Source organism: Chiloscyllium plagiosum, unplaced genomic scaffold, assembly GCF_037043375.1.
Source record: "Chiloscyllium plagiosum isolate Xiang-an unplaced genomic scaffold, Cpla_swu_hap1 HiC_scaffold_8, whole genome shotgun sequence".
Classification (NCBI taxonomy): Eukaryota; Metazoa; Chordata; class Chondrichthyes; order Orectolobiformes; family Hemiscylliidae; genus Chiloscyllium; species Chiloscyllium plagiosum.
This window is the reverse complement of record NW_028270146.1, coordinates 24,449,600-24,473,016: the sequence shown is the minus strand read 5'-3', so window position 1 is coordinate 24,473,016 and position 23,417 is coordinate 24,449,600. Positions and strand designations below refer to the sequence as shown.

Genomic DNA, 23,417 nt, shown 5'->3' with positions numbered 1-23,417 from the left:
TCTGTTGCAATGACGTATCAATCATTGACCAAGATTGTTTTAACAAGTGAAAAATGTTTTGTGGTTGAGCTAAATTGTTGAAGTGTGTTAGTTTATGCTAGAGCAATTTTGTTTTAGATATTTAAACGTATTAAGACAGTTGACATGACTTAGCAAAAGTCCATTTATCATAACTAGGTTAAAAATGTAAATATCAATCACTTTTGTGTTGTATTTTGATAAAAACTTGGTCTATTGCTTGAAAGTTGAGAACAGCAGCACAAGTTATAAATGAAGACTTAGATTGACCAACTAGCCATTGTTCTGCCTTAATAGCTTTATATTCCCAATCACTACAAAACCTTTCACTGTTCTTGGATTGATGTTCAGCATCCATTTAATAAGATCTCCCTTCTCAAAAAGTGGCGAAGGCAGAGTCCTTGACTATTTTTAAGGTAGGAGTAGATAAATTCTTGTGACGTGTTGAATGATTACCAGGGTAGGTGGGGTTGTTAATTAGAAGTACCATGATCTTATTAAATGGTGAAACAGGTCCAAGTGGCTGAACGTACTGCTCCTGATCTATGTTTGTAGAACAAAATAATAAGAACACATTGAAGAAACCTTTTAATATTATCCACGGCAAAGCTTGCATATGATTCTTTGTGTGTGTGTGTCGTGGTCTGTATGCCTTAGCCGCCTCAATATGTTGGTGTATTGTGTGGGAGGTGCTAAATGGACAGGAAATTGGAATTATTCAGATCATGATTGATGTTCCTTAAAAGATACTTTGATTATGGTAATAATTGGTACATCTCTAATAATATCCAGCTGGTTAATTATTATAGGAGATGAAGAAGCAGCTTAGTCAGGAGATTGATGACCATCAGCATGAGCTGTCAGCTCTGCAGGATGCACATCGACAGAAACTAACCAACCTCACGCTCCGGCATAGGGATGAACTTGCAGAATATGAAGAACGGATTGAAGAGTTGGAGCAGCAGTTGCAAGGTTAGAAGTAATACGAAGTTGTATGCATGTCTGTTAATGCAGCAGAAAAGTCTTTTGAGGATTAAAGTAACGCACTTAATGTAAACTGTTACGCATGATCAAATGGATATTTTAAATCATTTCTCCTTGGGACCTTGGTTTCTCTGTAACTGTTTTATGATTTACCAATTAGTGGAATCATTTAAGCCAAACAAATGTATGCAACTAAAAAATACTGTGTCTGAAGCTTCCAGTTGTAAAATTTGTATTAATTTATACCTTAAGCTGTTGGGGAGGAATGAGTTCAGAATAGTTGTGGAGCACTTCAGCTTTTAGAATTATAAAAACTTTTTTTTAATTCTGGGCGGACCGGTGCTATTTCTTTGTCACTGTGTACCTTGGTAGCTCTGCAGTTTGTTTGATGAAGGCAGTACGTAATGGATCCCTGCAGTTCAGTAGAGACAGATGCATTTCACAAAGTGAATTGAATTTGGTGAAATTATAGTGAAATTATAATTTGTCTCAGTTATAAGTATTTATGCTCCTAATCACTGTCTGGAGGCCACCTGCTGGTAAAGGAGTGTATGTGAAAATTTGTTGAGGACAGGAATTTGTTGGGCCAGTATTCGCTGCGAGGTCCACATTTGCAAATTGGCTTCTTGGGCATGATACCAAAGCTGATGCTGTAAGCCTAGGTTGTTTTGGAAGGAATGGAAGACGCATGTTCTTTGAAAATTCTACTGCCTCCATTCAAATAAGAAGAAAAAGAACATTTTAAGGAAAAAACTTATGAGATGCAAATATTCTTAGCCTAAACGTATTTTTCGCCCCTCACTGTTCTAGATAGCTGTTATTGACTTTACCAACTGTCAAAGGTCAGCTTCTTTCATTTTGTGGGAGCCTGTGATTTGGCTTCTTGCATTTACACTGTAAAATCTGTTTTCTTTACCCTATGTGGACAAGTTTAAACAAGATATATCAGACTGTCTTCAAGTTATGGAAAGTTCATGAGCAGCAATGATGAACTTCAGTCGTAAATACCTGTTCCTTTGTAAACTAAGCAACACCCTGCAGAGAGGATATTTACAGTTATATCCGCAGGGAGGGAAATTTCAGAGGAAAAAAAATCAGATGTCCTACTGGAAATATAGGAAGGGTTTGTGTTAATTATAGCTCCTTTAACAATCTCAGGATATCTCCAACTGTTTTAAAAACAAATGAAGAGAACTCAGCATTGTAATTTAGGAAAGATGGTAACTAATTTGGACAACATTGCGTTTCACAAACAGCAATGAGGTAATGAATGACTGGATAATTTTGTTTTCTGATGTTGGTTCAGCACTAAATGGTCAGGTCACCAGGGAAAAGTTCAGAAACTTCTAAATTGTACCATGGAATCTCTTGGATCAATTTGAGAGAGTAGTTAGTTGAATATCTCATGGCACGTGCCATATTTATTTGTTTACTGGGGAAAGAAAAAAGAAAAAATTATTTCATAGATGATCTTGTGTCATGTGAGACTGTTATGGACCAGGAGAAAGTGAGGGCTGCAGATGCTGGAGATCAGAGCTGAAGATGTGTTGCTGGAAAAGCGCAGCAGGTCAGGCAGCATCCAAGGAACAGGAGAATCGACGTTTCGGGCATAAGCCCTATGGACCAGGCCAGACCCCCTCAAAACATTTCAAGACAGTAGCGCAGACCCTAAATTTGGTAGTTGTTTTAAGCAGGTGTAACACGGTTATTCCAGGAGGGATGCAGCTGGTCAAACCACTTAGTTTTAAACAAAACAGAATCTATTTACAAGATCGCTGAATGAAACACAAACAGAAGAGAACAGAATATCTTAACCTGTCTGAAAACCCAACAGATTATTCCCAACTTAATGATGCTGTTCCCAATACTTGCAACAATCCCTATAAGACCCATTGGTATAAAGGTAAAACCAAGCACAGGGTGTTAAAGGAGAGAGCGAGATGGCAGCATGGAAACACGCTCTTCCATGTAGATGTTTTTTGGATTAGCAGCCTCAAAACTGCCTGACGGCTTTCAGTGAATAGCCAGGCCAGTGAAAAGCTGAGCTGGGAGAATTGGCCACTTCCCTTTCGTTGTGCAAGTGTTTTTTTAAATTTAAAAGCCTTTTACCTGAGGCAGTATCTGTTAGCTATAATCGAATTGGCCCTAAAACCCATCCAATCCAGACTTTTCAGAATTGCTACTTTTACAACGTCTCTGGAAAAGAAAGCAAGGGATCGCATAACCTTGTTACTGGAGCAGCACCGACACAGAGACCCACATTGATATATGCAGTTTCTATTGGAAAGATCATTCAGAGCCAACTTAATATCTCTGCTGGTTTTAAAAGCCTGATAGTTGCTAGATTTTACAGCTGAGGCATAAAAACTCCTCCTGCTCAGCAGTATTGGTGAGTTGCCCTGGTTTTCCATTTGGCTTTTTGCTGGCTATCCAGGGTATGCAATCTAAATGAATAAGGGCAAATTTCAAGCAATGTAAAAGTAGTTTGTACAGAAAAATAAACTGCACTCACACCTCCCTTTTTGATGTGTGGAAAATGTTTCAGCCAAGGTCAAGTTTACACAATGTTTGCCATGCAAAAATTGATTTGAGAATTACCTTGCAAGCAGCTGTCGCTTGTATTTAAAAAATATAGTGCTGCATCTTTAACTGGGGGGGTGTGTAAAGTCCTGCTCACTTGATTGGATAGCCTAAGTCATCATTTAAACAACAAATTCACTTAAATAATTTCAAGGACTTGGCAACGTCTTCACTGCTGGATTTAAGAATTAAAAAGAACAATTCATCATCTGGATTTCAGGCTGCAGTTGAGTCGTGATGAATGTCTATCAGTGCAGTTTGAAAAATCAGCAGTGTTTTAGTAACTTGTATATCTGTACCTCTTTCAGAAGCAGGTGCTGTGCCGTCAGACCATTCAGTACTCCTTGAGGAGAGAGCAGATCAATTAGTAGCCAAAAAGCAGTCTGGAGATGAGCTGGAAAATCAAGTTAAGACCAGGAACGAGGAACCAGCTGATGGTTTGCTCCATGAGAAGGCAAATTCTTCAACAGAGATAAGACAACTGAAAGAAGAATGCAAGAGACTACAGGAGGAATATACGAAGTCACAAAACTGTATTCAGGACCTGCAGGGTACTGTAGAGAAACAGAAAAACCAATTATCAGGGAAAGTGGCACTGGAGGAAGAAGTGTACCTACTCAGGCAGGCTGTTGCAGGTACAATGTGCTCTTTTTATGGATGCTGTACAGCAATACTCCCAAGGGCATAAGAGCTGGGAGCAGGAGTAAGCAATTCAGCCGTTTGAGCTAGCTCCATCATTTAGTGTGATCATGGCTGATCTCATCTCAGCCTCCACTCCTTTCCTGTCTGCTCTCCATAACCCTTCAACTTGTTGCTAATTAGAAATCTGTCGACCTCGTCCTTAAATTTACTCAATATTCTGACATCCATTGCATCCTGTTTCAGAGATTACTTGAGAGACGTAATTTCTCCTCATCTCTCTTAAACCTGCTATCCCTTTATCTAAAAGCTATGACTCCTTGTTCTAAATTGCCCCATATGAGGAAATAGCCTAACTATGTCTAATTTATCAATCCCCATTACCCTCTTATTCTTCTAAACTTCAGAGAGTGCACGCCTAAACTGCTCAGTTGTCATCTTAAGACAAATCCCTCAGCTCTGGAATCTACTGAGTCTCCTCTGAACTGCCTCCAATGCAACTATATTCCTCCTGAAGTAAGGAGTCCAAAACAGTATGCAATACTCCAGGTGCAATCTTACTCATGTCTGGCATGGTTGCAGCGACACTTCCCAACATTTATATACTATTTCCTTCGTAATCAATATCAACATTGTATTTGCATTCCTTTATTAGTTGTTCTACTTGCATGTGAACCATGTGCAAGCAGATGAGATCAGTTTAGAATGGCATCATGGTTGGCACAGACCTCGTGGGCCAAAGGACTTGTTTCTGTGCTGTACTCTTGTAATATATGTTCTAGTTTCCTACAATTCATACACGACTCCCAGAAAACACTACGCTGAAGCACTCTGAAGTTTCTCTCCATTTAAGTAATAAATTGCCTTTCAATTCCTCTGACCAAAATGGATAGCCTTAAATTTATCCACATTAAACTTAATCCACGAAGTTTTGGCTCAATTGCCTTCCTATCTAAATTCATTTGTAAATTTCTTATTTCTTTATTGCAACTTACCCATAGTGAAAAAACGCTACAGGATAAATACTATAGGGTTATTATTTTCTTGTCATCTTGAGATATTCAAATGAAGCCACTGTTTCTAATCAAAATAGTTACATATCACATTTTACATAAAAGACTAGAAATAGGAGCAGGAGTAAGCCATTCATCACTTGAGTCCATTCTATTATTCAATGACATCATACCTGATCTTACATTTCAATTTGGATTTTCATGAAACAATTGATACATGAAATTATGCAAAATCAAAACACACAATCGGAGAAAATATGCTGTTTATGGATTGAGATTTTTATAGTTGATAGAAAACAGAATAAGAAAAAGTATCTATTTTCTAAATTGAAGGTTGATGACAAGCACTACTGTAGAGATCGATGCTTGCACCCCAGCTATCCTTCAAATATATCAATGATTTGAACAAGAAAATAAAATGTAATATCTCCACGTTTGCACATGAGGCAAAACTAGGTGAGATAGTTAGTAATGAGAAAGGAAAGAGAGCTCAAAGTGATTGGACAGTTTGAGTGAGTTGGCGGGCAAATGCAAGGTAGATGCGGTATAACGTGAATGTGTGAAGTTGAACTGGAAATGTTCGAAGATTCACCTTGCTCTAAGTGGAGAAAGTTATCCTCATCTCGGTTCCTAAATGACCAAGCACTTAACCTGAGATTATGACATGTACTTCCAGATTCTCCAACCAGGGATGTTAACCTCACAGCATCAATTCTATCAAACCCTTTAAGAATTTTATTAGTTTCAATGAGATCATCTTGCATACTTCTTAACTCTAGGTACTGTAGCATATAAGTGTTGTTCAGAAAAGCGATTACCTAATCTGCGCTTGTCTCTCCATTGTAGAGGAGGAGGCTGCATCATGTGGATGAATATGAAATTGAGAAAAGTATATTTAGATCACTGTTTCTTGCCTTGATTATTTCTCATCTCGACTCAAACAACTTCCGGACACTGTGCTTAGCCTTTTCCCTTCTAGTGTGCTGATGCTATAACTAATTAACAGAGCCATCCCAAAGTCATTTTTAACTTCCTGTCCTTTGTCAAAGTCCTGTACCCTTCAATACTCCGGTCCCATTCTAAGTCATTCAGCAACCATGTCTCTTGAACGACCATCAGATCCTATTTTGTTGTGCTTTCAGTTTCAAATACCATATGCATTCAGAGTCTGAGTCTTTAATTTTGCCTTTTATTTTTGTAACCTTTAGCACCATCTGTTTGTTAACTCTTGGATTGTACTTTATCCTTTTGTCATGGTCAGTTTGTCATCAATGTTCCCTCTAAACCAACTGTGTAGTGGCTGTGGGGGAATCTGTGCATGCCATTTGGCATTCTAGGCCATGCTGATGCGTTAATTTGTTTCTTCAGCTGCTGCTGTGCACAAACCTTGGAAATCTGTGCAATGGTTTGAGAATTTAGAGGGAACATAGATCATCATTTCTCATATCAATTTGAGGGTGCATACATGAGGATCACTGGTCGGCACAACATCGTGGGCTGAAGGGCCTGTTCTGTGCTGTCCTGTCCTGTGCTGTCCTGTTCTATGTTCTATGTTCTATGTTCTAATACCGTTACCTCTCGCCTTGTCTACTAGTTTCTATACTGCTTTAATATATAAAAATATATTGGATCTTATACACTTGCCCATCCCTGCATTGCAGGGGTACTTTCCCCTCCAGAAGAGTAGCGACCATTTCCTACAGGTTGAAAATGTTAGAAAAAACTAAGGAATATCTTCTTTCCCTTTCTTTCTAACTCCCTAACCCATTCTCAACACTGAGATACCTGATGTTAATAGTGTCACTGAAGTCAATCCCAGGTATGGATCAAAAAGACAGTTTAAGTTAGTTTCTTTAATTGCCTTAACCTCAGCTGCTCTTAATTTGCATCTTTTGCTTAGATAATTTTGAAAATGAAAGCATTTATCTGTTCCTGCCAAGTTGCAAGGATGAATGATGATGGATTTTGTCATATATATTAGAATTTTAACATGTTTTCTTTAATTGCAGATGCAGACAATAAACTGAAGAGATTGAATAACACGAATGAAGTATGTGAAACGCAAGTTCACTTTGAGCTTTATGACTCATGCTATCTTGAATTTGTTGATCTATTCTGTTTCTTTCTTACATATTTCTTATTATCAGGCTGTCTTGCTAACTCCTCCATTATATATTGAGTTACAGTTAGCATCATCTATGAGTGGGATGCAAATCGTGCACCAGGAGCTTACACAATCGGAATCTTAATTAAATTCAACTTTCAGGAGTTGGTTCATATCAAGATTTTGCTTTTTGTTTATTTTTAATATTTTTGGTGCTTTCATTCATTTTATTTGCTTGAAAGTAGAGTGAATATAAATCACAGATTACCTTTGTCTTGTCGTATTCAAGCTTTGAGTGTTCATTTTGAAAGGAGTAGTGCAGTTGACAAATCCCAATGATTAAAATACATATTTGCATTAAATATGAAACATAACAAGCAAATCTCCAACTTCATGTGTATGTGAGCAATTGTCATTACATCTTTTGTTTGAAGCATTTTGTGTTTCTATTGAAATATTAATCCAAATTAGTCGTATATTTATAATAAATGGAACTCGAGCCTTCTTCAGTGAAAGAGGAGACTCCAGTATCTGAAATATCCTCTCGACTTACGGGCCCACTCATTCTTTCTATTATTTTTATCATTGGAATGAGAGTATTTACATTGAATTCTCTGTATGTGATATATTTAATGTGAATGCAGGCAAAAAAAAATCAGCTGCTGTCATTGATTTTGTTTGTATGAAATTGTTAACAAATGAATATAAAAAAGTGCAAATTTAAGAGCACATTGTTAGTTTATTTGACTAACAAAGTTTCTGTCTGGTGGCAGTCATCACTTCTTATTTAGTCTTTATGCCAGATACATCATTGTTGGATAGATTTAGAGAGATTTCTTTCATGTATTTTAATCCAGAGCAAGAGTTTCTTTACACATTGCCATATAGAAGAGAAGGAAGTAATCAGCATCCCTGTTGAGAAATGTTTCAAATATTATTTGTCTTATAAGTTGTTCTGTCATATGGCATAAAAATTGTGGTGGTTCACCATTTGAACTTCTTTTAAGGCTAAGTACAATGGGAAGGAAGATATTCAAGAGCTGAAAGCAAGTCTGCAGTTGTCGATCCATGAAAAGGAGAAATTGCAGAAAGAAAAGGTGAGTACTGTGCTCATTTCATTTGGTACTTGCTCTTTGAATGAGTTTGTGATAATTTGAGAGTATCATTGGTAAGATCATCAGATTGGATAGATGGTATGTTGTGAGCTGTCTCATGAGAGTTCTTATCACAATGCTGAAGGTGGATGTTACTGGGGAGAAAGATGTGGGATGACAGAAGCTCTAGATGTCACTTGTGCATTTAATTTTGGAAGCACGTACTTTTTACTTGGTTCTGCGAAACTGAATCGTGCTGAATTCTGCAGCTGTTACAATCCTGGTCCAAATAATTAATTTCAAACAAGTGACTTAAATTCCTAGTGACCAATTGAATGAATTTCGCAACAGCATTTCAACTTTTGCAACTTCTGTTGTGTCAAACAAGCATAAAGCATAATTGAGGAAACGTTAAAGATTGTGCAAATTTACTATAGCAAAGGCAGCCCTTGCTAATACCTCCACAGAACAGGTAATCACACATACTATTTTAAAAAAAAACAACTTGCTGGAGAAACTCAGCAGGACTGGCAACAGGACTGGAGAGTAGCGAATGTTGTGCCCCTGTTCAAAAAAGGGAATAGGGATAACCCCGGGAATTACAGGCCAGTTAGTCTTACTTCTGTGGTAGGCAAAGTAATGGAAAGGGTACTGAGGGATAGGATTTATGAGTATCTGGAAAGACACTGCTTGATTAGGGACAGCCAGCACGGATTTTTGAAGGGTAGGTCTTGCCTTACAAGTCTTATTGAATTCTTCGAGGAGGTGACCAAGCATGTGGATGAGGGTAGAGCAGTGGATGTAGTGTACATGGATTTTAGTAAGGCATTTGATAAGGTTCCCCATGGTAGGCTTATGCGGAAAGTCAGGAGGCATGGGATAGAGGGAAATTTGGCCAATTGGATAGAAAACTGGCTAACCGGTCGAAGGCAGAGAGTGGTGGTAGATGGTAAATATTCAGCCTGGAGCCCAGTTACAAGTGGAGTTCCGCAGGGATCAGTTCTGGGTCCTCTGCTGTTTGTAATTTTTATTAATGACTTGGATGAGGGAGTCGAAGGGTGGGTCAGTAAATTTGCAGATGATACGAAGATAGGTGGAGTTGTGGACAGTGAGGAGGGCTGTTGTCGGCTACAGAGGGACTTAGATATGATGCAGAGCTGGTCTGAGGAGTGGCAGATGGAGTTCAACCCTGCCAAGTGTGAGGTTGTCCATTTTGGAAAGACAAATAAGAATGCGGAATACAGGTTAACTGTAGGGTTATTAGTAAGGTGGAGGAGCAGAGGGATTTTGGGGTCTATGTTCATAGGTCTTTGAAAGTTGCCACTCAGGTGGATAGAGCTTGTAAGAAGGCCTATGGTGTATTAGCGTTCATTAGCAGAGGGATTGAAATCAAGAGTCGTGAGGTGATGTTGCAGCTGTTAGGCCACAGTTGGAGTACTGTGTGCAGTTCTGGTCGCCTCACTTTAGGAAAGATGTGGAAGCTTTGGAGAGGGTGCAGAGAAGATTTACCAGGATGTTGCCTGGAATGGAGAGGAAGTCGTACGAGGATAGGTTGAGAGTTCTCGGCCTTTTCTCGTTGGAAAGGCGAAGGATGAGGGGTGACTTGATAGAGGTTTATAAGATGATCAGAGGAATAGATAGAGTAGACAGTCAGAAACTTTTTCCCCGGGTACAACAGAGTGTTACAAGGGGACATAAATTTAAGGTGAAGGGTGGAAGGTATAGGGGAGATGTCAGGGGTGGGTTCTTTACCCAGAGAGTGGTGGGGGCATGGAATGCGCTGCCCGTGGGAGTGGTAGAGTCAGAATCATTGGCGACCTTTAAGCGGCATTTGGATAGGTACATGGATGGGTACTTAATCTAGGTTAGAAGTTCGGCACAACATCGTGGGCCGAAGGGCCTGTTCTGTGCTGTATTGTTCTATGTTCTATGTTCTATCGGTGGAGGAAAAAGCAGAAGAGAGCATTTAGAGTTCAGTGGTTTATGCTGCTTTCTCCCCACAGATGCTGGGGATTTGGGCAGAATGGTGGCTTAACGCAGCACCAGGGACCTGGTTTGATTCCACTTTTGGGTGACTGTGTGGAGTTTACATATTCTCTCTGTGTGCGTGGGTTTTTGCCACCTGCTCCAGTTTCCACCCATTGTCCATAGATGTGCGGTTAGGTGGATTGGCCATGCTAAATTGCACCATAGTGTCCAGGGTTGTGCAGGCTACCTGAATGAACCCTGGTAAATACAGGATTAAGAGGATGGGGTGGGATGCTCTTCAGAGGATCATTGCAGCATCAATGGGAGAAATGGCCTCTTTCTGCACTGTAGGGATTTTGTGATGTAATGATGCCAAGGTCTGTTGAGTTTCTCCAGCAATTTCTGCGATTGTTTCACATCTCCGTCTGCAGTTCTTTGTATTATTTTACTGTATTTATACATGCAGTTTGCAGGGTATTCTTCACAGTCCTTATAGGGACAGTCCGCAATCATTCACTGCTTCCATTGAGTTCATGTTTTGCTACTTTGTAATGTACCCTTACCACCACTTGCCTCTTTTATTTTGGAAAATCCCTGAACTGACTACCAACAGTTAGGCTTCCTCTGGCAGTTCCTAATCCCAGTCTTGCTGGAGCAAATCTTCCAGAGGTTGCCACTAGTTGTATCTCTGTGAATCCCTTCCTAGCTTGTTTCAGACTTTTTCGGTAAGTATTTTTCATGATGGTTAAGGTACACAAACAGAACTCTTAATGTATCATAGGACCCTTTTTGTTGCTTCATTTTACTTTGAGCTAAAGAAACAATTGAACCTGTAATGGATGAGTTAGTGGTCACCTTCCAAAATTCTGAAATGCTTTCTGCAGTTTGGAAGATAGAAAATGCACCATTTAAGAAAGGAAGGAGAGAGAAAGAAAGGAGAATTATAGACCATTAACCCGATCAGAAGTAGAGAAAACATTAGAATCTGTTGAAAAGGTTGTGATAATTGGGCATTTAGAAAATAATGATTGTGCAAAATGAACATGAACTTATGAAAGATAAATCATTTTTCCTGGTGGCATTTTTAAATGGGTAACTGATGAAAGATAAAGGAGAAAAAATGAATGTGGTGTATTTTGATTTTTAGAAGGCTTTGATATTTCGATGTGAACATGGGAAGTATACTTAATATGTTTGCAGATGGCATTAAAATTGGAGGTGTAGTGGACAGCAAAGGTTACCTCAGAGTACAATGGGATCTTGATCAAATGGGTCAAGGAGTGGCAAATGCAGATTAATTTACATAAATATGACGGGCTGCATTTTGGAAAGGCAAATCTTAGCAGGACTTATACATTTAATGTTAAGGTCCTAGGGAGTGTTGCTGAACAAAGAGACCTTGGATTGTAGGTTCACAATTCCTTGAAAGTGGAGTTGCAGGTAGATAGGATCATGAAGAAGGTGTTTGGTATACTTTCCTTTATTGGTCAGAGTATTGAGTACAGGAATTGGGAGATCACGTTGTGGCCGTACAGGATGTTGGTTAGACCACTTTTGGAATATAGTGTGCAGTTCTCGTCTCCTTCTTATCGAAAGGATGTTGTGAAACTTGAAAGGGTTCAGAGAAGATTTACAAGGATGTTGCCAGGATTGAAGGGTTTGAGCTACAGGGAGAGGCTGAATAGACTGGGCTTATTTTTCCTGGAGTGTCGGAGGTTGAGGGGTGACCTTGCAGAGGTTTACAAAATCATGAGGGGCATGGATAGGATAAATAGACAAGGTCGTTTCCTGGGGTGGGGGAGTCCAAAACCAGATGGCATTGGTTTAGGGTGAGAGGAAAAAGATATAAAAGGGATCTAAAGGGGCAACATTTTCTCACAGGGTGGTGTGTGTATGGATTGAGCTGCCAGAGGTAGTGATTGAGGCTGGTACAGTTACAATATTTAAAAGGCATCTGGGTGGGTATATGAATAGGAAGGGTTGAGAGGGATGTGGGCCAAATGCTGGCAAATAGGATGAGTTTTATTTAATATATTTGGTCTGCATGATGAGTTAGACAAGTCTGTTTCTGTCCTCTACATCTCTGACTCTATAAAGTCCCACAAGGCAGGTCAGAATGCAAAATTAGAGTACATGAAATTGTGTAAATGTACTGGTGTGGACTGAGAATTGTTTAACTGACAGAAAGCAGGTGAAGAGTAAACTGGTCGTTGAGGTCAGCCAGCTGTGACTATTGAAATACTGCAAAGATCAGTGCAATGGCCTAAGCTCGTCACACTGTATATCAATGCTTTATATGGAGGGACCAAATAAAGTATGACATTTCCAAGTTTATGGATGACAAAACAACAATCTGGCGCTGAGTTGTGCAGAGGATTCATAGAATCAGAAGCTTCAAATTGATTTGGATCGGTTAAGTGAATGGACAAGGGTGTGGCTAATGGAATATAATTTTGAAGTTTTTCACTTTGGGAGGAAAATTAGAAATGTAGAGTATTTATTAAATGGTGAACGATTGGGATGTGTTGAAGTCAAAGGGACTTGGGTGATCTTAAACATAAGACACCGAAGGCCAGCAAGCAGATGCAGTGAGCAATTAGGAAGATCATATGTTGGCTTTATAATTGCATAATACTGCTAACAAGTAATCTGTTAACCTGGCACACTAATGGAACCTATGAGGCATTACGGTACTGGAAAATGAGTTTCTCCTCACTGCACTCTGATTGCAAACAAGATTGTGGTGCAGTTTAGATAACAGTAGAATAGTCTCGCTTGTGCTCACCTTTCTTAAATTGTGTTGTTTTCAATGCTGTACAATTATGAATGTCTTTGTCTGCTTGTTGAGAGTGTCTGTAAGTCCTTGTTCTATCAATCTACCCTGAAATTCTCTGAGCTTGAGTGTGTACTTGCTGGTTCTGCACTAATCCAAGCTGATTATGTGAAAACTCTGAATGCTGTAAATCAGAAATGAAAACAGAAATTGCTGTAAAAACCCGGCTGCTTTGGCAGCATTTATGGAGAGAAATCACAGTTAATGTTTCCAGTCCAGTGACCTTTCTTATGACCCCACTGAGGGGTCACTCAACCTGAAATGTTAACTCTGATTTCTCTCCACAGATACTGCCAGACCTGCTAAGTTTTTTTTAAGCAGTTTCTGTTTTTGAAGCTGAATGTGGTTTTCTAGAATGTGATATATGTTGCGCCTGAAATTTGACATAACTTGTGTAAAACATGTCACATTCAATTCTTCAGTGGTGTTGTCCCACCTTGTTGAACATGGAATAGGTTGACATTCACAATCGTACATGTCTTGTAAAGCTCATGAACAGTAATCATTAAACTCAGAGTCAGGCATTGCTTCTCAGCTATTAGCCCATGTTTACTCAGTGCACTAACACACATGCATTTTATACATTGGTTGAAGGTTTATCTCTAACTTAAAACCGTACTGGACCTGACAACGTGGTTAATTGGTTATTGCAGGCAGTTGCTATTTTTAACAATACAAACTGGCTGAAAATTTTATCTGCTCCGTAGTAATGTGTGAAAATTGACAAAAATTATTTTCCTTTCTATGCCAGGATGCTATCCAAGAGGAACTTTCAAAGCTGCAGAATTTGCAGGGGAATGGAAATTCTCTTTCAGACCTGAACAGTCTGACAAAGGAAGTGAGTGAGCTCAGGCACAATCTGTCAACTAAAGAGAGTGAATTACTGGAGATTTCCATGCAGAAAGACACATTAATGTCTGAACTTGAAGAACTGGATAAGCAGAATCAAGAAGCTACTGAGGTATGCATTATTCTATCACTTGCACTCCCATAATCGCTAGCTGCTTATTTCTAATTGCTTTAGAAAAATGAGTGTTCAGTTATAATTATCCAATTTTTAATTATTTCCATAAATAATTCCATAAGGAAAGTTTACTTTGAATTGTTGCATTTTTCCTGTAGTTGCAATTTTAGGTGAGCATTTTAGATGATTTTAATCCAGTTTCATTGTTGCAGTTTATGCAGATAGAACAGTCAAGTTGGCTGTCCTTCAGTGTTATTTTCTCGAGTCAGCATGACACAGTAAGGAGGGTATTCAGCCCATCAAACCATCTGGTTCTCTGGAACAAGCCAATTCGTTGCATGCACCTGCTCTCTCCCCATAACCCCGCATGTTTATTTTCCTTGGGTCTGGAGCTCAGTTGTGCAGTCCATTATGGGACGTTTAAAACATTGAAATATTAGTGTGTAGTATTTACATTTTGTTTTAAATATGCACATTTTTATCATTAAAGATTTGTTTAGAAATGTAATTATTGACAAACTATAAATAGTCTATTTTGATCTTTTTGGATCATTGCTTTTTTTTGTTTGAAGTCTTTTCTTCCCCTGTTGTACCTTTCCATGCCATCTGGCTCTTTGTATTTTGGACATTAGCCACAGGTTTCTGGTGATGGGATGACTGAGCATTAGTACCAATGTTTGGTTTGTTTTCTTTCCTCCATTTTTCTATCCTTTCTTCCTCTTTCCATGTAGAATTGCTTTTTCCCAACTGGCATGCACATGGCGAAACATTAGGAGCAACTTGTACCTTTGGCAATTTGGCATTCAGTGAGTTTATACAGTAAACAGAATACAGCTGAACGTGCCAGAATAACATTATGCTTTCTTTTCTTTTCCTAAAGCATGTGATCACATTGAAAGATCTACTGGCGCAGCAGCGGAAAGATTCTGAAAACAAGCTCAAAGAATTGCAATCAGAACTGGAGATTGTTGCAGTTGATAAGGCATTAATGGTAGAAGAGCTAGAGTCTCAGAGAGACAAGCTGAGTCAGAGTGCTTTTGCACTTAATGAGCTGCATATGAGCAAGCAGCAGCTGGAGATGAAGGTCAAAGGCCTAATGGAGGAGTTGAGCAAATCAAACACGCATAGCTCTGACTTGAAGGCTGAAAATTTAAATCTTTTGAAGAAGGTGCAGAGTACTGAATCACAACTGTCAATAGTCAAGGCAGAGTTAACACAAACTGTTCAGCAAGCTTTAAGCAAACAAGGTCAAGAAGAATTGCTGCAAGTTAAAGAGAGTGAAAATATCGAGCTAAGGAAACAGGTCTCAGAAATGAAATGTATAAATGATGAGTTACAAATTGACCTCAAAATTCAGAATGAAAAATTGGCTGCAGAAAAGGAGGAAGCCACTGTAACTATAAATGATGCTAAAGAGCAGCTTGAGGCAGCTGTAGCCAGTAGAAGTGAGATTTCCAAGGAGGGAGTCACTTTACTGGAGGCATTGCGAATGGAGAAGGCCCAGCTGGAGTTTGAATTGAACCAGGCTGAGAAACGGGTAAATGAAGAGGCGGCAAAATATGAGCACACTATCAAGGAGCTAACAAAGGCTCGAAATTTAGATGCAACAGCTTTGCAGAAAGAGCATGACCATCTTATCAAGGCTAACCAGGAAAAGGACTTTAAGATTGAAGAACTCAAACGTACTGTACAGCAACTAGAAACCGACCATGAAGAGACTAGAGAAATGCTGAAATCTAGTTTGGATGGACAGCAGCAGTTGACTGATCTTTTGAATGAAAAGGAGGTATTTGTTGAAGCACTCAACGAAAGAAGTTCAGAGTTACAACAAGAACTTGAAAAGAATGTAAACATTTCCAGAGATTGCGAATCCTTGAAGCAATGTCTTGAAGAGAAAGACCGACAATTAAGTGCAATGAAAGAGGAAAACAACCACCTCAAGGAAGAAATGGATCGCTTCCGGGACCAACAAAGCAGGCCTCAGCCTACTGCTGAACCCAAGACCCTTGACATAATAATTGAGCTTGAGACAGAAATAACTGAACTGAACAATAAAAAGAACAGTCTTGAAGAGGAAATAAGGCAGCACAAAAAGACAGTTGAGCAGCAAAAGCAAAATGTTTTAGAGCTTCAACGTTCTATACAAGCACAAGGGAAAGAAGGGGACGAAGCAAAAACACAGTGTCAAGAGATTACTTCAATGTATGAAAAATTAATTTCAGAGAAAGATAAAGAAATTCACAGCTTGCAGGAGTCCATTGATCAAATGAGAACTCAGTTTCAGAGGGAGGCCCCAGTCTCTCCTGCAGATGCTCCAGTCATTCTCCAAGAAACTAAAGTGCTAACAGTGAATGGAGAAAATGGCAATGAAAAACATGATTTGTCCAAAGTGGAGATTGACAGGCTGGTTAATGGACTGAAAGAAAAAGAAATGGAGATAAAAGTATTAAATGAAAAATATTTATCTCTGAATAAGCAGTTGGATCAGTTACCCATTTTCAAAGATGAAGTTGGTAGACTTACTCAAATCATTCAACAGAAAAATGTGGAGATCCAAACACTTCATGCGCGGGTGACACCTGGCTCATATATGCAAGTTGGTGCAGATGTGGCCTACTTGCAACAGCAACTGCAGGCTTATGCAATGGAGAGAGAGCAAATGCTAGCAGTATTAAATGAAAAGACAAGGGAAAACAGCCAACTGAAGACTGAATATCATAGAATGATGGACATTGTAGCTGCAAAAGAAGCTGCTCTGTTGAAGCTACAAGAAGAAAATCTGAAAATGGTCAATAAGTATGAGAATGAAAGTCAAGACATGGTACGGGAAACAATCCAGAATTTATCCCGGATTATACGTGAGAAGGACATGGAAATAGATGCCCTTACCCAGAAGTGCCAAACTTTAGTAACTGTCTTGCAGACATCTGGAATGGGATCTGGAGGCGAATCAGGCTTGGTGAGCAGTAATCAGTTTGAAGAGCTTTTGCAAGAGCGTGACAAACTAAAACAGCAAGTAAAGAAAATGGAGGAATGGAAGCAACAGGTGATCACTACTGTTCAGAACATGCAGCACGAATCTGCTCAGCTGCAGGATGAGCTCCTTAAACTTCAGGGCCGCTTGTCAACGGATGGTGACTGTAACTCCCGGCTTCAAGTAGACTACAACCGATTAATTCACAGTTACGAGCAAAAAGAGAAGAGATTGCAAACCTTAAGTCAAGAATTGGCTGAGGTCCAGCAAAGTATTGGGCAGCTCAGCAGTACCAAGAATCTTATACTCGATAAGTTGGATGGGGTACCAGTATCTGGAGTATTGCAAACACCAGTTTCTTGCAGTGGATTTTCTTCCGAAGAACAACTTGACCAAATTAAAAAACTGCAACAAGAAGTAGAACGCTTGAACAAGATGTTAGAGGGAAAGGAGGCCACAATAGTTGAACTTCAAAATAACATTAAATCATTGAACTCTCAGGCAGCAGATGCTGAAATGGGCAAAAAGGAACAAGATGCTACTGCCCTGGAGATGAAACATGTAAGGGAAAGAAATGAGGAGCTTCAAAGATCATTCAGGGAAAAAGATCTTCTCATTAAATCAAAAAGTGATCAGTTGTCATCAGTGACCGAGAACCTAAGGAACAGGGATGCTGAAAATGAAGTTTTGAAGCAAGCTGTCACTAATCTGAAAGAGCGAATTTCATTTTTAGAGATGGATGTTCATAAAGTCCAAGAAGAGAACGACCAAATTGTAGCTAAATCGAGAGAAAAAGAAACTGAATTTCGAGCCCTGCAGGAGACTAATATGCAGTTTTCTATGATGTTGAGAGAAAGGGAATTTGAGACAAATTCCATGAAAGAAAAGGCTTCTGCTTTAGAAAAACTGCTGAAGGAGAAAGAAGAGGTTAGTTCAAAACTTTAATGTTTGCAGTTTCAATTGAACAGGTTTAAAATTAATTTGCCGTATGACTAAGTATAAATTTATTGAAACACGTCTGTGCCTCTAATTTTGATCAGAATTACTTGACTAAATAAGACAGTTTGTATTTGATTCATTTCTTATTTTCAGTGGAGCAAAAGCATCCCAACAAATAGCTCATCGGTCTATAACTAATCTATCAGGCACAGTCTTAAAGACTTTCTGGGTAAATTTGTAGTCAGTCCTTTTCTTGATTCGCTAGACTTTGTGGCTTTTAAATTTCTGTTAACGTTAATCATTGATTTTCTGTGTTAATGCTTAAAAATGTGTTGCTGGAAAAGCGCAGCAGGTCAGGCAGCATCAAAGGAGAAGGAGAATCGACGTTTCGGGCATAAGCCCTTCAGGAATTCCTGAAGAAGGGCTTATGCCCGAAACGTCGATTCTCCTTCTCCTTTGATGCTGCCTGACCTGCTGCGCTTTTCCAGCAACACATTTTTAAGCTCTGATCCCCAGCATCTGCAGTCCTCACTTTCTCCTTTTCTGTGTTAATGGCAATTATTTACAACCAATCTTCCTGTTGGTGAGGAGAGGGGTCTCTTGAAAACTGTACGGAAAATGTAACACTTGCAACATCCTTTGCCCCAATAAGTGCATACTTGCTTTCTTATTGCATTATCCCTATCTGACTTAAATAACCTAATTTATTGACTTTTGTTCTCATTCCAACTTCTTTTCAGTTTCTGGCAGCTTAAAAGGTTGTAAAATAACTTTTCTTCATATACTTGACACCTCCAACTTGGATTTAATCCTTGGGCTCATGGAGCAAGCAGTGAGCTGAAACAAAACCAGAAATTACTAGAAAAGCTCAGCAGGGTCTGGCAGCATCTGTGGCGAGAAATCAGAGTTAAAGTTTCGGGTCGTGTGACCCTTCCTCAGAACTGATGGTCACTAGGAAAATGTCAGTTTATATGCAGAAGATAGACTGGGGTAAGGAGTAAACGATATGTGGGAACAGAGCCCAAAGAGAGAGAAGAACAGTTGGATAGACAAAGAAGTAGATAACGATCTGGCTAGGAGGGCGAATAGCTATTAATGGGGATGTTAAAGGCTAACAGTGGGTGTTGTATAATAGCAGATTGTGATAACAAGACCCGATTTGTGGGATTGGGGTCAGGACATGGAAGAGCTCAAGCCCTAAAGCTATTGAGCTCAATATTGAGTCTGGAAGACTGTAAAATCCCCAAGCGGAAAATGAGGTGCTGCTCTTCCAGCTTGCACTGAGCTTCGTTGGAGCACAGCAGCAAGCCTGAGACACAGATGTTGGCCAGGGAACAGAACACTTGTGTTGAAGTGGGAGGTAACTGGAAATTCAGGGTTGTCTTGTGAAGCGGTCACCCAATCTGTGTTCGTTTCCCCAATGTAGTTTCTCCAATCTCTGGTCCACTCTCCCTTCACTTACAACCCCCCCCCCCCCCCCCCCCCCCCCCAACAACCTCACAGCAGAAGACTTAACACCTGTCCGTTCACATCGTCCCTCCTCTGTATCCAAGGACTCAAACGCACCTTTCAGGTGAAGCAGTACTTTATCTGCACTTCACACAATCTCGACTACTGCATTCGCCGCTCACAATCTGGCCTCCTCTAGAGGAGGATAGACCAATGAGCCATCAGACACAGACTTAAAGACTTTCTGGGTTGTGTTGTAATTGGGTAAGTTCAGTCTTCTTCTAATTGGCTAGATTTTGGGCCTTTTAAATTCTTGTTAATGTGCATCATTTATTTTCTGTATTATTGACAATTCTTTCCATCCAATCTTTTAGTAAGGAGAGGGGACTCCTGAAAACTTTATGGAAAATGGAACACTCCCAACATCCTTTGTTGCCCAGTGTGTACAAACTTACTTTCTTCTTGCATTTTCCATATCTGATTTAAATAACCTAATTTGTTGTTTTTTCTTATTCCATCTTCTCCTCAGTTCTGGCTACATAAGATTGCAAAATAACTTTTCTTTATATACTTGACACCTCCAACATGGATTTAATCCTTGTGCTCATGGAGCCAACATTAAGCTCTACGTTTTATGCTGTTCCTCATCCAGATTGTCTTGCATTTATGCATTTGTTAAATATGTCAAGAATGATATTTCTTGACCAAATTAAATTTTCTGAATATGTGTAGGAATTAAAATGATAACTTAGTTTTTCTCTCAGCAAATGCTGTCTAATGTGCTGAGTATTTCCAGTATTTTCTGTTTCTGTTTTTAAGTCTCTTATCCCTCCTTTCTTCTATACGTAATGCCTCTAAAGAAGCAAGTATTTTGTTCTCTATGACCGCATTGAGCTTGAGGTGACTCGGCATTTACTTTGTCAAAGATAAGTCACAGTTCTTCATTTGAAAGACTTGCAAATTTTATCACCTAATTACAATTGTAAAGTTATTTCTGTTTTCCTATTAGATGGTTCCAGTTATGTTAATGAAAAGGATTGTCTGTTTTCTGCAGTTTCACATTGGTCTGAAAATTGACCTGGAAACCATGTTACTATTTGAGATCTTTGTTTTCCCATCCATAGAATAGTTTCTTTGGTTGGATGTTGAAGTGATTTCAAGAAGAACCCCGTCTCTTGCATCTCAATACTTTCCGCCCCCATTTGTATTGAAGATGCTCGTGAATGCTTCCTGTGATTGAAATGCTTGGCGGGAGGAGGGGAATAAAAACTCTTAGTCAAATGAGATTTAAAATTGTCACTTGGTCATGCAGGAATTGGGTATTGCTGAAAATAAACATTTTTGTTGTGTCATTTTGCTTTGCACTCGTAAAGTCACTTGCGAAAATACCAGTTCTGTATGTAGCACGAGTATAATGTGCAAATTGATTGATTGATTGACAAAATGGAGTCTGATGATAGAGGCATTGTCATGGTGAATATGCCCATTAATACAGAATGGCAGTTCACAGTCAATCTTTGTCAAATTATACAAAAACAGAAATTGCTGCAGAAACTCACCAAGTCAGGCAGCAACGTGGAGAAAAAGCAGAGTTAATGATTCAGATCCAGTGACCCTCCTCCCCTTCAGCATCCACAGTTCCTTTTTTTAAATTAAATTATAAACCAGGCCTGATGGCTGTATACTTGAGCAAGGCAATGTCCTGAGAAAGGAGCCAGCGAATGGCAGCCCCTATTTTGTTGATTTGAAACAGGTGTACTGTGTGGATAAATGAGTGCAAATGCAAAACTTCAACAAAACATGTCTTTTCCCAGTAATATCTTCGAGGAAAAAGTGAGAACTGCACATGCTGGAGATCAGAGCTGAAAATGTGTTGCTGGAAAAGCGCAGCAGGTCAGGCAGCATCCAAGGAACAGGAGAATCGACGTTTCGGGCAAAACGTCCATTCTCCCGTTCCTTGAATGCTGCCTGACCTGCTGTGCTTTTCCAGCAACACATTTTCAGCTTTTCCCAGTAATACCCAAGACTTGAAATTCCTATATCAGCAATATAATAGACATTCTAAAAACATGAAGAAAGTTCATATAATTGGTATTGTTGGTATTTGAAAAAAATAGAAGTCTAGACATGACTAAGTGGCTCAACTTACCAACTTTTTGTTTTAACATAGCGAACAAAAGCATTACAGTCCTGGTGTTTGATGTATTTTTAAAATAAACTTGCCTTCTGTCCTGCTAAGTTTGAGCTTCATTATGAAATTGATCAGCTCTATTTCATAATTTGAAGGGAAAGACTGGTGAGTTAAATCAACTGCTGAATGAAGTGAAATCAATGCAAGAGCAAGCTGGGATGTTTCAGCATGAGAGAGACCAAGTAATGCTGGCCCTCAAACAGAAACAGATGGAAAACTCTGCATTAGTGAATGAGGTAATGTATTATTGAAGTAGTCATTAAATTTTAGCCTCACAATTGTTGTAAAGTGTGCTGAGCACAACTGAAAGATGTGGCAAATTGCAAATCAAGGGCTTGAATCTAATTCTTCTCTAGATCAGTGGTTTTGAGTTGTATCTAATTCCTGATAAACATTAGTTCACAGTGCTGATTTAACTTCTGCCACTTGTACTGACAGCTATATAGATTGACTGAATGAGTGTTGTCTGATTCAGCCAGTGCAGCACTTGACATCAGTACACATGGTGCTTGCATTCCTTTCACCTTCTATGAGCATTTTGTTCACTTTAACTAGATTGTGAACCAGCCACATTCCAAATTGGCAAAGTAACTCAAACTCTTCATGTCTGAGAAAGATCTGTCCTGCACAACCGAACATCACAGTCATGGATCAAACATGTTGCAATGGCTCTGGTCCAAATGGCCTTATATGGTGGTGGGATGAGAATGACGCTGTTATCAAGCCAATTAACTTTGTGTCAATATTGCTATAAACTTAGGGAGCTGTGTTGCATCTTCTTCCTTTGGACATTGTCCTAGTGTCATAATGATATTAAGCATCTCAATCATGAGCATTTCTTCTGGTGTCAAACTTCTACTAATGCACATGTGCAATCTGACTCTGTTGTCAGATTTTTTTAACAATGGGGTGCTTGGCCTTCAAGAAGGGTCCGAGAATTCTTTATTCCGAGACTTCTAAAGTGGCAAAGTAGGTGTAAAGACCTTGTATTTTTCTGTCATTTTACTTATGAACTGTATTAAAAACCAAGGATTGTTGAGGGATTGGTACACTTTTTTTGAAAACAAGTAACCTGATACTCTTTGCAAATGCTGCCTTAGTGTTTCTGCTTGAAACAGTAGTTGGTGGTTAGCAGACAAGCTGGAGCCAAGCGCTATGTGTACAAATGGAGAATCAACTAGAAGCAAGTTGCTGATTGATCTGTGGACTAATGGCCAGGTAGTATAGAGTCTTCAAGTCATACAGCTTGGAAACAGACCCTTAAGTCCAAATTTCCTGTGCTGACCAACCATCTGAATCTAACCTAATCCCATTTATCAGCATTTGGTCTATATCCTTCTAAACTCTTTCTATTCATAGACCCATTCAGCTCCCTTTTACATATAATTGTACCAACCTTTGTCACTTCCTCTGGCAGCTCATTCCATACACGCACCATCCTCTGCATGAATACGTTACCCCTCAGGTCCTTCTTAAATACTTCCCCTCTCACGTTAAACTTATGTCCTCCAGTTTTAGACTCCCCCACTCTAGTAAAAGTGGTTAGTTTTAATTAGTAGGAGTTATTTTCTGATGGTTCAAAATTGCTTAATTTAGCTTGAATCTGTTTATTTGTAATAAGTAGTAATTCTTGTTAAGTGTAGAAGCCTGTTCCATCCTTTCTGTCT

General features: G+C 39.3%; 1 protein-coding gene across 3 annotated transcripts in view; it reads left to right on the top strand.

Moving 5' to 3' along the window:
* Positions 1–23,417, top strand: part of trip11 (thyroid hormone receptor interactor 11) — a 107,178-nt gene that overhangs the window by 30,895 nt on the left and 52,866 nt on the right. For 2 of the 3 annotated variants that reach the window (XR_006312698.2, XM_043697132.2), the window contains exons 6-12: positions 828–990; positions 3,891–4,217; positions 7,244–7,284; positions 8,346–8,435; positions 13,985–14,194; positions 15,078–18,098; positions 21,846–21,986. Coding sequence is in view for 2 of the 3 variants with exons in the window: in XM_043697132.2 (XP_043553067.2) it covers positions 828–990; positions 3,891–4,217; positions 7,244–7,284; positions 8,346–8,435; positions 13,985–14,194; positions 15,078–18,098; positions 21,846–21,986 (3,993 nt within the window). In the remaining variant the exon portion in view is untranslated. The remainder of the gene's footprint in view (positions 1–827; positions 991–3,890; positions 4,218–7,243; positions 7,285–8,345; positions 8,436–13,984; positions 14,195–15,077; positions 18,099–21,845; positions 21,987–23,417) is intronic. The other variant, XM_087989660.1, reaches the window with a different exon arrangement.